The sequence below is a fragment of the Camelus bactrianus genome, chromosome 11 (assembly GCF_048773025.1).
Source record: "Camelus bactrianus isolate YW-2024 breed Bactrian camel chromosome 11, ASM4877302v1, whole genome shotgun sequence".
In the NCBI taxonomy this organism is placed as follows: Eukaryota; Metazoa; Chordata; class Mammalia; order Artiodactyla; family Camelidae; genus Camelus; species Camelus bactrianus.
The window spans coordinates 16632571-16647144 of NC_133549.1; the positions used below are offsets into that span (position 1 = coordinate 16632571).

General features: G+C 55.2%; 1 protein-coding gene and 1 non-coding gene across 7 annotated transcripts in view; both read left to right on the top strand.

Moving 5' to 3' along the window:
• The first annotated feature begins 939 nt into the window (after positions 1-939).
• CFAP46 (cilia and flagella associated protein 46) overlaps positions 940-14574 on the top strand; it is a 91678-nt gene continuing 78043 nt past the window's right edge. For 3 of the 6 annotated variants that reach the window (XR_012510022.1, XM_074373332.1, XM_074373336.1), the window contains exons 1-10: positions 940-1144; positions 3634-3945; positions 4790-4849; positions 5063-5997; positions 6633-6757; positions 6913-7044; positions 7661-7725; positions 9540-9704; positions 10672-10795; positions 11262-11356. Coding sequence is in view for 5 of the 6 variants with exons in the window: in XM_074373332.1 (XP_074229433.1) it covers positions 5949-5997; positions 6633-6757; positions 6913-7044; positions 7661-7725; positions 9540-9704; positions 10672-10795; positions 11262-11356 (755 nt within the window). In the remaining variant the exon portion in view is untranslated. Of the gene's footprint in view, positions 1145-3294; positions 3946-4789; positions 4850-5062; positions 5998-6632; positions 6758-6912; positions 7045-7660; positions 7726-9083; positions 9202-9539; positions 9705-10671; positions 10796-11261; positions 11357-14574 lie in introns of those variants that run through there. The other 3 variants (XM_074373334.1, XM_074373333.1, XM_074373335.1) reach the window with 3 other exon arrangements.
• TRNAV-GAC (transfer RNA valine (anticodon GAC)) lies at positions 10426-10498 on the top strand. Its single transcript has one exon. It is a non-coding gene; the product is annotated as a tRNA-Val (tRNA).

Here is a 14574-nt window from a genome sequence, read left to right on the forward strand (position 1 = left end):
AAAACACCAGCCCACAAACACAGGCCAGACTGCATTAGGACCTGCTGGACCCTGGCCCTTGGGTGACAAGAGAGGAGTGCACTGCTGGGACACACAGGACGTCTCCCAGAGAGGGCCACCTCTCCAAGGTCGAGAAATGTAACTGACCTACCTAAAAATACAAATAGAAAGACAGGCAATATGAGGCCAAGGCACAAGATAAAGTCCCAGAAGAAGAGATAAGTGATGAGGAGATAGGCAGTTTATCTGAGAAAGAGTTTAAAGTAATATTGTCAAAGATGTTCAGAGAACTCAAGAGGACTATAGGTGCACAGAGTGAAGTTTTTAGCAAAGAGTTGGAAAAGGTAAAGAACACCCAAACAGAGTTGAAGAATAAAATCACTGAAATGAATAACACACTAGAAGGAACCAAGAACAGACTAAGTGAGGCAGGAGGAGGGATCAGATGAGTGGAAATCACTGCTGCAGAACAGAAAAAAGAAAGAAAAGAAACACGGATCGTTTAAGAGAACGCTGAGATATGAGGCGCACTAATATTCACATTATAGGGGTCCCAGAAAGAGAAGAGACAAGGGACCTGAGAAAATTTTTGGAGAGATAATCACTGAAAACGTCCCCAACATGGGAAAGGAAAGTCATCCAAGTCCAGGAAGCACAGAGTTCCACACAGGACCAACCCAGAGAGGAGCACACCAAGGTACACAGCCATCAAACTGACAACAATTAAGGATAAGGAGAAAATACTAAAATTAAAGAGAAAAGCAACAAATAACACACAAGGGAATTCCCGTAGGTTATCAGCTGATTTTTCAGCAGAACCGCTACAGGCCAGAAGGGGGTGGCAAGATATACTTCAAGTGATGAAAGGGAAAAACCTCCAGCCAAGAACACTCTGTCCCGCAAGGCTACTGGAGGGAGGAATCAAAAGCTTCACAGATAAACAAAAGCTAAACTATTTCAGCTCCACCAAGCCAGCTTTACAACAAATGTTAAAGGACCTTCTCTAGTCCTCAAACCATAAGAAAAGAACAAAAAGAAAAGAAAAAAAGAGAGAGACCTACAAAAGATTGCTTCGGCTGTTGGGGGTCTTTTGTGGTTCCTTATAAATTCTGGAATTGTTTGCTCTAGTTCTGTGAGGAATGTCGTGAGTATTTTGACGGGTTGTGTTGGGTCTGTGGATTGCTTTGGGGTGTGTGGCCGTTGTGATAGTGTTGATTCTTCCAGTCCAAGAGCACAAGAAATCTTTCCATTTCTTTCTGTCATTTCGGTTTTCAGAGTACAGGTAACCTCCTTGGTTAAGTTTATTTCTAGGCATTTTGTTTTTTTGATATAATGGAAATGTTTATGCCAGTTACAAAATTCTGGTTTTTGAAGTGAAAAAAAGTGAATGAAGGGCTGCAAATGGCAAAATATCCTTCCTTCTTATGGGTGAGCTCTATTCCATTACGTGTATATATGCTGCATCTCCATTATCTACTGCACCATTGATGCACACTTGGGGTGCTTCCATGTCTTGGCAATTATAAATAATGTTGCTGTTAATAGCAGGGTGTATGTATTTTCTGAATTAATTTTTAGTTTGTGGTTGGCTTTATTCCTTTGATAACTAGGTAAGTTTAAAAAGCTAAACCTCTAAACGTTCTTAGAAACAATGAACAGTACATATATGCAAATTTAAAAATATATGTGCAGTAAAAAAAAAAGATCTATCAAGCCATGAAAGACATGGAAGAGACTTAAAAGACACATTCCTAAACGAAAGGAGCCAGTCTGAAAAGGCTACAAACTGCACAATTCCAACCAAATGGCATTCTAGAAAAGGCACAGCTACAGGAACAATAAAAAGATTGTGGTTTCCAGGGGTTCGGGGGGGGGGAGGGAGGATGAACAGATGGAGCACGGGGATTTTTAGGGCGATGAAATTATTCTGTGTGATGCTGTAGTGGTGGCTGCATGTCAGTGTGCATTTGTCAAAGCCCACAGAACGCACAACATCTAGCGTGAACCCGCATTTAAACTGTGGACTGTGTTTGACAGTGATGTGTCCGTGTTGGTTCATCGATTGTACCACAGGCGCCACCCTGATGAGGGAGGCTGAGGGTAGGGGGGTATGTACTTGTGGGTGGGGAGGGCTATGGGCGAACTCTCTATTTTCTGCTCAATTCTGCTGTGAACCTGAAACTGCTCTAAAAAATAGAATCTATTAATAAAATAAATTAATTAATTAAAAGTTAAACCAAAAAAAAAAAAGAAAACTGCCCACGGGGCTCTCCTGCTCTCAGTCTGACCTACTGGGCTCTTCTGGCCACGCCCCCGAGCCCCCCAGCCCCCCCCACCACCACCTGGTGCTGTCTCACAGCTGTCCTGCCCTTGGGGCCCCTGGCTCAGTGCTCCTCATCACATCATGGGGGCCCGGCATGGCCCAGGGCAATGCAACGCCTGCTTTCTCCCTGCCCACCAGCTCTCCCTCCCGGTGACCTCCATGTCCAGTGTGCGGGCACTCTGCCCGAATCCTGCACTGACCTTACCCTGTTCCTTCAGCCTCCCACCCACAGGGGCCCCCAGGGGACCTTCTCTTATCCTGGACACAAGCAGCAGCGGCCTGCGGGAGCCTCTTTGGGACAGGGGTGCCACTCAGGGGTCGGTCACAGACCCCAACCCCAGGGCCTTGGCTCTGCCCACAGAGTCTCCTGTCACCCACTCCCCTCCTACACCCAATTCCCCGGAGACCACCTGGTCTCCCTCAGCTTCCTGGGCAAAGCGCCCGCCCCTGACCTCTGGTCCCCGTCCACCTGCGTGGCGCAGGACCCCCTGCTCTCTGAGTGGGAGCTCACGTCAGCCTATGGCTCCCGGCTGACCATTCAGTCTGGCTTGGCTGTCAGTGCAGTGAAAGATGCTTCCACTTTAAACGCCCACTTCACTGGGTTCTGAAAAATGTATACGCATGACCACGTGCCTGACACTCCAGTCAAGCCTGGACCTTGTCCATCACCTCTTCCGCGTGAGCTCCCGCCCCCCAGTGGCTGTCCTAGAATTGCCTGGAAACAGGGTCCCACGGGCGGCCTTTACACCTGGTTTTTTTGCTCACCGACGCTCCGAGCCACCCATCCTGGCGTCGTGTGGCTGGTTCACACTGCTTCGCTGCTGAGTCGTGGCCGTTGGGACCCAGCCACGCCTGTCCACTGCTGGGTGCCTGGGCTGCTTTCACTTGGGGCTGTTCAGAATAAAGCCGCTGAGAACACCCCCACACGAGTGCTTCTTCCTGCAACCTGGACGCGTGGCCTTTGTTGGACTATTTGCAACTGGTTGGCAGCTTGACTTTTCATTTTCTTAACAACAGCTTTCAAAGAGCAGAGGTTTCACTTTGACAAGGATAGCTTCATTTCTTCCCCCTTTATGCCACTTTTTATTCCCCACCCAAGAAAATTCCGTCTGCTCCAAGCTTCTGTCTGCTTGTCTGTCCAGTGAAATATTTTGTGACTCAAGAAGCTGCACATATTTAAATTTTACTTTTTAAGTCTACCATCCATCTCTGGTTAGTTCTGCACATGGTGTGACTGGGGCTCCAGGTTCTTCACTGTCCAGCTGTTCTGATATCACCTATTGAAAAGACTTTCCTTTTCTCCTTTGAAGTGATGCGTCTGTCAAAATCAGTGGACTGTACCCACGTGGACCCGGCTCTGAACTCTCTTCTGCCCGACTGGTCTGTTCATCCGTCTCTCACCACCGCCGCGCTGTCTGAAATTCTGCAGCAGTACAGCACGTCTCAACATCCAGCAGCGCGCGTCCTCCAACTTTGTTCTGCTTCCTTGAGATTATCTTGGCCGTTCTAGGCCCTTTGTGTTTCCATACAAATTTTAGAATTGGCCATTGATTTCCAGAAAAGTGCCGACTGAGGTTGCACGGAGTGGAAAGATGAAGCTGGGGAGAAAGGCCGTGTCACAGGTGAGTTCTAGTTTGTGGGCTCGGCACACCTTTCCCTTCACGTGGGTCTTCTGTCGTTTCTGCAGCGAAGTTTCGTAGTGTTCAGTGCAGCAGCACTGACACATCTTTTGTCAAACTCATCCCAAAGTAGTTTGGTTCTGATGCTATTTTAAATGGTGTGTCTCCGCCCTTCTCTGTGGCTGCCAGTATGAACCGACACAATTGATTTTCATGTGTTGATGTATCCCGCTCCTTGCTAAATTCACTTACTAGTAGTTGCAGAATTTTTGTAGACGCCACAGGGTTTGTTTTTACGAACAGGATCATTCCGTTTGCAAATAAAGACGCATCAGCATGAAAAGTGCTTGTCTCATACCTTTAAAAAGCCCCTCCCAGATACCAAAGACCTTAGGTTATTTACAACCCCCAACCCCCCACCCCCGCCAGTCTCTCTCCTCCCAATTAAGAGCCAGACTTCTTGAGTAACAGATCCAAGTCTTTCTCCCCACCTCCTCTCCCTCCCTCCCTCCCTCCACCTCCTCCAGCACCACCCCCACCCCCTGCCACTTAGAGAAGGTTACTCCTGAGTCACGATGCCTCCATGCCTCCCTGTGATTAGCCGACAGCGGTTTCTCAGTGCGCCCTCGCTGCCATCTGGGCCGCACCTGACCTGCTGCTGGTGCCTCTCTCCCCTTCCAAAGGCCCTTCCCTGGGCTTCTGGACGCAGCCCTGCACAGCTGCCGGCGGCCGTCTCCCCCATCCCCCTTCTGTCTCCCCAGCACTCTCCCTTCTGCCCTTGGCTCGGGTCTCAGAGGCTGTCTCTCCCCACACCCACACACCATCACTTCTGCACACCTGTTCACAGGCCTGCACCTCCAGCCCGGACCTTCTCTCTCATCTCAGACGCCGCCTACAAACATTAGCTGTAAGTACCGCAGGGCCCCGCGTGTCCCAGACAGGATGCCCGGTGTTCTCCTGAGCCCTCCACCGTGGTCCTCTCCCGGAGTTCCCATGTGGGTCACAGCCCAGCTATCCCTGTGGGTGTGGAGACCCTGTGCCACTCACCCCCTGGCCCTCCCTGGCCCCACACCCATCACCCAGACCCGCTCTCCCTTCCTGCCCTCACCATGTGAGCCAGCCGGTGGCCTCCCTGCTCGCTGACCCTGCGATGCTCGGCACCCTCAGCCTCTCCAAGCCAGTCTTCACCTGGTACCCACAGAACTGCTCAGACTCACCCACACCCACCGTTTAAAGCAGTAGGAAGGGGAACGCCTGCCTGCCCCCCAGCCGCAGCGCTCTGCCCCAGCTGACCCCTCCGGCCTTGGCAGACGTCTCTCTCTCCAGTCCTCTCCCCTACTTCTCTGTGCAGCCCCTCCCTTCTCTTTCGGACCTCAGTCCACCCGTCCTGCCCTTGGAGCCCTCTCCCCAACACCCCAGCTCGGGACCAGCCCCTGTACAAGCTGCCAGGCTCCCTGTGCTTCCCCCGGCGGCACCGCAGGCACACAGTGCTGTGTTTGTGTGACGTCCTCTCCCCGCGGGGGCGGCCCGGCCACGCCGCTGCCGGTCCCGCCCTGCTCGGCCCCGGCCAACGGCAGGGGGCGAATAGCGCGTGCAGGATAAATGAATGAGAGAGCCAAGGAACGCAGGACCGCTTCCTGGGAGACTGCGAGGGGCATCAGCCGAGGGCCAGGGCTGGCATGCGGGGGCATCCTGGACCCGCAGGGACCCAGGACCAGAGCTCAGTGCAGAACCCGGGGCAGCTCCGGTGTGCAGCCTCGTCGGGGGGTGGGCGGGGCGGGGGGCGGGGCAGAGGCCGCGCCGCCCGCCTGGTGGGCGTCCCCGCCCCATAGCCTCTCCGCGCGGAGGGCGCGCGGTGGGGCCCTTGGGGCGTTCGCCTCCCGACAAGTCTGGGCCCGCCGCCGACCCGTAGGGCCGGTCCGCGTCCTTCTCCGTCGCTAGGCAACCGCTGGTCCCAACGCCTGAAGGCCAACGGACGGTGGGCAGCGGGGACCTTGGACGGCGCCATGGACCTGGTCATCACGCAGGAGCTGGCCCGCGCCGAGAGCCAGCAGGGTGGGCGGAGGAGGCCGGGGACCGCCCGCCCCCCGCCCCTGGGGACCCCCGAGCCGGGCCACGACCCCAGCCCCTGGGGAGGCCCGGACCGGCCGTGACCCTCCCCCTCCACCCCCCCAGGCCCCGGGACCTCCGCTACCCTGTCCTCTAGGCCCGCGCACGTCCTGACCAGAGGAGGGCCCGAGCTGTCGGACCGTGATCCTGGGGAGGCCTTCAGACCCGCCAGGACCCCTCTGCCCCCTGCTGACCCCTGCCTGGCCTGATCCAGTGGCCCCTTGAAGCCAGCACTTCCTGGGTTTGCCTGACCAGGGCACACCAAGGCGCCTTTCTAAGAAGGCTTTTGTCATTCTAAACTGCTCCTCAAGAATTATTCACCTCCCACTTCTTCTAGAGCTTGACCCCAGTGCCCCGCAGGGCTGCAGGGTCCGCAGGGCTGTGCTGGGAGGCACCTTGGCCCTGGCTTCCCCGACCCCCGAAGGCCGGCGGGTGCTGGTGCTGGGCCACAGAAGAGGGCACAGCCGTGGGTGGGCCTGCCTGACCCCAGCCCCTCCTGGGCCCTTCTGATGTCCCGCTGTTGCCCAGTGGCACAGTGGGTGCTTTTTCTGACCAGATCTCCCTGGGTCTTGTCCTGACAGATGCCGCCTCCCTGAAGAGGGCTTATCAGTTGATTAAGTCCGCCAACCTGGGGAAATCAGAGTTTGACCCCACAGAAAGCTTCAGCCCCGACCTGTTTGTTTTGTGTGCTGAGCAGGCCCTGAAGGTAGTTGACTCCAGGGCCCTGGGAGTTCTTGGTTTACCCTAGAAGCAGAGGGTGGAGAGGGGTGGGGTGGTCCACGGCTGGGCGGTCGTCCCTGGGCGTGTGGGAAGGCAGGTGTCTCTCCGAGCCTCTCGGGTGGGCACTGTGCTCTCCTACAGATGGGGCAGCGGGAGGTGAGCGAGGACTGTGTCCAGATGTACTTCAAGGTGAAGGGGCCGGTCACCCAGTTTCTGGGCCGAGCGCACCTGTGCAGGGCCCAGCTGTGTGCCCCCACGTCCACCGAGAACATGGTGAGAGAGGCGCGCGCCCTTGTCCCGGCGGGCTGGTCCCCACGCTATGGTCCCGGTGGGCTCTGCCTTGTCTGGATGCCCCTCATTTGTCTGTCTGTCTCCCGACGGCTCCGTGTGCACAGCCTTGACTCTCTCGGAGGGGACGCAGGACCTTCGCTTGCTCACTGTCCTGAAGCGAATATCGAACTGACCTACTGTATTTTTCCCTGAAGTTGCTTTGCTTCTCCTCAAAATTTCACATCTTGTGCCACAGCTCTCAAAATGTCACCCAACTTTGAGATCGCGTCAGGCTAGACGAGACAAGACGTTTTCGTCGGGCGTCAGGCGCCCAGATTAGCTTTCAGTGAAGCGAGAGTCGCAGCGTCTCCCATCTGCGCTGCCCCCTGAGTGCGGGGGCCTGGCTGCATCCTTCTGACACCTGACCCTGGCATCCTAGTGCCCCGGACAAGCCTGCGGCCAGGAAGAGAGGCAGGCTCCTGGTCTCCACTCCCACTGCTCACACGCGGGGCCCGGGCCAGTCTTCAGGGCCACCTAACGTTCCCGAAAGTGACCATGAGCAGTGATTGGCATTTCAGTGGCAAATCTGATTCAACTGTGTGTTTTTATGTTGCCTTAGGAGGAATTTGAAAATTGCGTGACTCAGTACATGAAGGCGATCAACTTCGCAAAAGGAGAACCGAGGTAGGCGTAATGGAGTCGGCTGCTTCTGACTGACCGTGTGAAAGGTTTAGACCCAGAATTTACCACATGGCTCTGCCCATTTAGACGGTGGGGTTTCCTAGTCCTGTTGTGTGTGTGTGTGTGTGTGTGTGTGTGTGTGTGTGTGTTTTGAGTTATAGTCAGTTTACAATGTTGTGTCAGTTTTTGGTGTACAGCACAATGCTTCAGTCATACATGAATATACATATGTTCAGTCTCATATTCTTTTTCACTGTGAGCTACTACGAGATGTTGAGTACATTTCCCTGAGCTGTTGTTTGTGTTTTGACGCATTTATGGTTGTACACTGGTGTCTCTCACAACACATCCAACTGGGTTGTGCACACACCGTCCTTCAGCTGTGTCCTCTCTGTTAAAAGATTTCTGTGATCTGCAGGTGACCACTGTCTGCTTCCTCTGTGGGAGCCTCTCCTTTGACCACCCTCTGGGCCTCTCCAGGGGCTTGGTATCTGGGCCCCCTCCCTGTGCTGCAGCCCCCACCCCTGGCAGATCGCCGGGCCCAAGGCCTTCTGTCTGTGCAGGTGACCCCCCTGAAACTCCAGCACAGCGATCTACTTACTTACTGCTTCATCAGAAATAAATACTATTGGAAGTGATAAGTTTGCATACAAATTGGTGTTGATACAACCTATTTAGATGGGACACAACATTTAAAGGAGATTTATGTATAAACCCTAGGTTCATTCATTTGTTCTCCCAACACCCACTGTGATGGCCACCTCTGGTCGCCCCTGTCGTAGGTGCTGGGGATACAGAGCCCAGCCCACGTCCCTCCCTCAGCGGAGATGTCTGGATGGCAAGGATCAGCCTCGAGCAGAGGTTCTCAGGACACTGGGTGTTTCAGGGACACGGTCCCTGGAGCCCTGGAACATGAGTGGCAGGCACCCTTGGGGAGGAGCCTGGCCAATGCTGCACTCCAGGGGTCTTGGGACACCTGCAGACTGCCCGATGGGGGACCAGGGACCCCGGGGGCTGGCGGCAGATCAGAGGGGCTCTGAATAAAGCCCACAGAGGAGCTTGCAGCCTGTCTTTCCGCTGGGGCCCTGGGTCCTGCCTCCTCCCTGGGGAACAGCACTCATTAGCAGCACTCCTCTGTCAGATGCAGCACCCCACATGCCTGGGGCCCTGCAAGGGAGTTTGTTCCCTCCAGGGAGGCCCCTGTGAGTCCCTTACTCAGATTCTTCTGGTGGCTCCCTGCAGCTCTCAGGAGAAAGCCCGGCTTCTCAGGGTGCCCCTGCTCCCTCCCCAGCCCTCCCCCCATCACTTTGCACTTCATTTGCAGGCGCAGGGACCCTGCACAAACCTCTTTCCCCCTGAACTGCTCTCCTGGGGATTCCCAGTCACCTTGCAGGACTCAACAGGATGTCACCTCCTCCAGGAAGCCTTCCTTGATTTCCCCTGCACCTGCCCATTCTTGCCTATCGCATTGGAGCTGAAGTAGGCCTTGCTCATTGGCGTGCTTTTACGGGGAGCTGATCACTTTGTGGAATGACTGAATAGTGACAGTCTCTCTAGTCTGGACCCGGGAGCCTATGGCCTGGTCGTCATGTCTGGGGCTGAACTGGTGCCACCAACCCCAGCGGGGCAGGGTGCCGGGCTGCACTGGGAAGGGCTCTGCATCCCCCCTGCATCTGCACCTGGCCCCAAGGGCTGGAGCGTCGTGGGTGGGGCTGCTGCCATCTGCTGGGTGCAGAGGACCCCAGGTTCCCCTAGGAAGGGGCCCGGGACGGGCTGGCTTCTGAGCGAGTCTCGGGTGTCCTCCTCTCGTGCCGTAGGTATTACTTCCTGGTGTACAACGCATCGGTCCTCTACTGGCAGATGGTGAGGCCGTTTCTCAAGCCTGGGTATCATCACCATCTGATCCCCAGCCTGTCCCAGATTGTAAATGTGTTGAATCAGACTGAGGAGGAAGACAAGGACTGGCGGGCCGAGCTGATGCTGTGAGTCCCCGCGCCCCTTGCGGTCGCTGACCCACCCTCCCTGCTCCCCTGGGCTCGCGCCTTGCTTTTTGCTCTGGGCTTGGAATCAGGCTGTGTGCATCTTGTGCACAGATGTCTCTAAACTCTGCAGATGACATCACGGCACCCCCACGAGACAGGCCTTGGCACAGGACACACTTCTAATCAGAACATGGTGGGGATCCTGTGTTGTAGTCCTGGTTCTTGGTTTTGAAAATTTCATTAAATTGTCGAAGTCATAGACATTTTAGCAGCAGGTGTACGGCTTGGCCAGAAGGCGGGCATGTCCAGGTGGCCCAACTTCAGGCCTCACCCCAGGGACGGCCTGACCTGTGCAGCCACAGCGAGTGGTGGCAGCAGGGGTCCCCATGCCAGTGCGCTGATCAAAAGGCACCGGTCAGGCTTGCCCCATGTTTGGGCAGCGCTGTGTGTGGCCGGTAACCCCATGAACGCTGTGACGGGGACCTAGAACCTGCAGGCTTTCCTTACCTGCTTTCTGGCCACCTGGGAGACTTGAACAGAAAATAAGTAATATGATCTTTCTTTACAAGGTCGTTGTTTAATGTACTCGGTGAAGACCGTGCAGCCAGCCCCTTTCCCTTCTCTGGCAGGAGTGTGTCTCCCCCGGTCGCCACCTGCCTGACCCTGTGAGCCGATCCCTGCTGAAGATTCTAAAACATAAAAATAATGAAACTATGGAGGAGGAGGGTGGAGCTCAGTGGTGGAGCGCATGCTTGACATGCACGAGGTCCTGGGTTCAATCCCCAGCACCTCCATTAAAAAAGTAGTTAAATAAATAAACCTAATTACCCCCCCAAAAAAACCTAAAAATAAAAAAACTAAAAAATATCAAAACTTAAAAAAAAAGTATAATAACCTGGTTATTAGACATTTGCAGCAGAAGGTGATTTCATCAGGGTGGAATATGCACCATTTTTATATTATCCAGGGAGCTTCTGGAATGTTATCTAGAAGCTGGAAAAAAGGAGGAGGCCGCGAAGTTTTGTGCCGCAGCAGCGCCATTCATAAAGGTGAACGTGCCGCACAGATACTGCCAGATGTTCGCCCTCATGGTGAGTTGGAGTGCGGAATAGTGTAGGAAGAAAGAAGCCGTAAACTGCCATTGTTCAGAAAACTGTATGAACACAGCCGAGACCATCCACTGCGGGACAGAGAAACACGCACAGATGCGGACGTGCGTGAACGCATCCAAACCGAATCTTTTTCCTTGTTGTGACTCTCAATGTTCCCTTTTTAACAGCATCAAATTAAAAAAAGGAAGCAGATGATTTATAAAATAATCACAACAGCGTGTATGGAGAGCATTCATCATCTAGTAATTTTATGTTTAGGAAATCAACTAAGATTATATATGAAAAACTAAATGTGAAGCATAATCAATGAGAAGAAACTTGTTATTACAAGCGCTATTTCTAAAGGAGGAATATTTGTAAAATAGTAGCCAAAAAGTATCCAGTCTCTACCTAATTATTTGCTTAAATTAAATCTGAATTAATATTCTTTTCCATCTTACTCAAGGTCCGACATGAATTAATGGATGAACTTTGGTTACAGCAAGAAAAGAGGACGTCCGTCAGCCTGTCCGTCACTTTCCACATTAATATGCTAAAAGCGTGAGTGGCCCGGGAGGGGCGGGAGTTAGGTTACAGGTGCTGACTGAGTCTCCGTGTCCCCGGCGCCCTCTCCCGGTGCCCTGGTCATGGCCAGGCTGGCGCGGGCAATGGGTGCGTGTGCCGCCGCCGGGGGAGGCTGCGGGGTGGACTCGGCCGGCCCCCCTTTATAAGAAGCTCCAGGGAGACCGCCAACCAGGGAGCGCAGTTTCGAAGCCAGTGCGGAAAGTGGCTGCTAGGAGGGGAGAGACGGCCCTGCCAGACGCGGCATGGGATGTGACCACGAGATTAAGGGAAAAGAGAGTCATTTGTGGGTAAAACCCTGACAGGACGGGGTAAGAGTGAGCGGGAGAGAGGATTATACATAAGCAAAGACCAGCTGCAGCGGCAACAGGGAATTAGAATGGTGGAGATCCCGGTGTGTGTGAGGAGAAGCTGGTGTGTGCGTGAGGAGACCCCGGTGTGTGTGTGTGTGAGGAGACCCAGGTGTGTGTGTGAGGAGACCAGGTGTGTGTGTGAGGAGACCCCAGTGTGTGTGTGTGAGGAGACCCAGGTGTGTGTGTGTGTGAGGAGACCCAGGTGTGTGTGTGTGTGAGGAGACCCAGGTGTGTGTGTGTGAGGAGACCAGGTGTGTGTGTGAGGAGACCCCAGTGTGTGTGTGTGAGGAGACCCAGGTGTGTGTGTGTGAGGAGACCCAGGTCTGTGTGCGTGAGGAGACCCAGGTGTGTGTGTGAGGAGACCCAGGTGTGTGTGCGTGAAGAGACCCCGGTGTGTGTGTGTGAGGAGACCCAGGTGTGTGTGTGTGAGGAGACCAGGTGTGTGTGTGAGGAGACCCAGGTGTGTGTGTGTGTGAGGAGACCCAGGTGTGTGTGTGAGGAGACCAGGTGTGTGTGTGAGGAGACCCCAGTGTGTGTGTGTGAGGAGACCCCAGTGTGTGTGTGTGAGGAGACCCAGGTGTGTGTGTGAGGAGACCCAGGTGTGTGTGTGTGTGAGGAGACCCAGGTGTGTGTGTGAGGAGGCCAGGTGTGTGTGTGAGGAGACCCCAGTGTGTGTGTGTGAGGAGACCAGGTGTGTGTGTGAGGAGACCCAGGTGTGTGTGTGTGAGGAGACCCAGGTGTGTGTGTGAGGAGACCAGGTGTGTGTGTGAGGAGACCCAGGTGTGTGTGTGTGTGAGGACACCCAGGTGTGTGTGTGAGGAGACCAGGTGTGTGTGTGAGGAGACCCCAGTGTGTGTGTGTGAGGAGACCCAGGTGTGTGTGTGAGGAGACCAGGTGTGTGTGTGAGGAGACCCAGGTGTGTGTGTGTGTGAGGAGACCCAGGTGTGTGTGTGAGGAGACCCCGGTGTGTGTGTGAGGAGACCCCAGTGTGTGTGTGTGAGGAGACCCAGGTGTGTGTGTGTGAGGAGACCCCGGTGTGTGTGTGAGGAGACCCCGGTGTGTGTGTGTGTGAGGAGGCCAGGTGTGTGTGTGAGGAGACCCCAGTGTGTGTGTGTGAGGAGAGCCCGGTGTGTGTGTGTGTGAGGAGAGCCCGGTGTGTGTGTGTGTGAGGAGACCCAGGTGTGTGTGTGAGGAGACCAGGTGTGTGTGTGAGGAGACCCAGGTGTGTGTGTGTGTGAGGAGACCCAGGTGTGTGTGTGAGGAGACCAGGTGTGTGTGTGAGGAGACCCCAGTGTGTGTGTGTGAGGAGACCCAGGTGTGTGTGTGTGAGGAGACCCCGGTGTGTGTGTGAGGAGACCCCGGTGTGTGTGTGTGTGAGGAGACCCCGGTGTGTGTGTGTGAGGAGACCCCAGTGTGTGTGTGTGAGGAGAGCCCGGTGTGTGTGTGTGTGAGGAGAGCCCGGTGTGTGTGTGTGTGAGGAGACCCCGGTGTGTGTGTGTGAGGAGACCCCGGTATGTGTGTGTGTGAGGAGACCCCGGTGTGTGTGTGTGTGTGAGGAGACCCCGGTGTGTGTGTGTGAGGAGACCCCGGTGTGTGTGTGTGTGAGGAGACCCCGGTGTGTGTGTGTGAGGAGACCCAGGTGTGTGTGTGAGGAGACCAGGTGTGTGTGTGAGGAGACCCCAGTGTGTGTGTGTGAGGAGACCCCGGTGTGTGTGTGTGAGGAGACCCCGGTGTGTGTGTGTGTGAGGAGACCCCGGTGTGTGTGTGTGTGAGGACACCCAGGTGTGTGTGTGAGGAGACCAGGTGTGTGTGTGAGGAGACCCCAGTGTGTGTGTGTGAGGAGACCCAGGTGTGTGTGTGAGGAGACCAGGTGTGTGTGTGAGGAGAGCCCGGTGTGTGTGTGTGTGAGGACACCCAGGTGTGTGTGTGAGGAGACCAGGTGTGTGTGTGAGGAGACCCAGGTGTGTGTGTGTGTGAGGAGACCCAGGTGTGTGTGTGAGGAGACCAGGTGTGTGTGTGAGGAGACCCCAGTGTGTGTGTGTGAGGAGACCCAGGTGTGTGTGTGTGAGGAGACCCCGGTGTGTGTGTGTGAGGAGACCCCGGTGTGTGTGTGTGTGAGGAGACCCCGGTGTGTGTGTGTGTGAGGAGACCCCGGTGTGTGTGTGTGAGGAGAGCCCGGTGTGTGTGTGTGTGAGGAGAGCCCGGTGTGTGTGTGTGTGAGGAGACCCCGGTGTGTGTGTGTGTGAGGAGACCCCAGTGTGTGTGTGTGAGGAGACCCCGGTGTGTGTGTGTGTGAGGAGACCCCGGTGTGTGTGTGAGGAGACCCCAGTGTGTGTGTGTGAGGAGACCCCGGTGTGTGTGTGAGGAGACCAGGTGTGTGTGTGTGAGGAGACCCCGGTGTGTGTGTGTGTGAGGAGACCCCGGTGTGTGTGTGTGTGAGGAGACCCCGGTGTGTGTGTGTGTGAGGAGAGCCCGGTGTGTGTGTGTGTGAGGAGAGCCCGGTGTGTGTGTGTGTGAGGAGACCCCGGTGTGTGTGTGTGAGGAGACCCCGGTGTGTGTGTGTGTGAGGAGACCCCGGTGTGTGTGTGTGAGGAGACCCCGGTGTGTGTGTGTGAGGAGACCCCGGTGTGTGTGTGTGTGAGGAGACCCCAGTGTGTGTGTGTGAGGAGACCCCGGTGTGTGTGTGTGTGAGGAGACCCCGGTGTGTGTGTGTGAGGAGACCCAGGTGTGTGTGTGAGGAGACCAGGTGTGTGTGTGAGGAGACCCCAGTGTGTGTGTGTGAGGAGACCCCGGTGTGTGTGTGTGAGGAGACCCCGGTGTGTGTGTGTGTGAGGAGACCCCGGT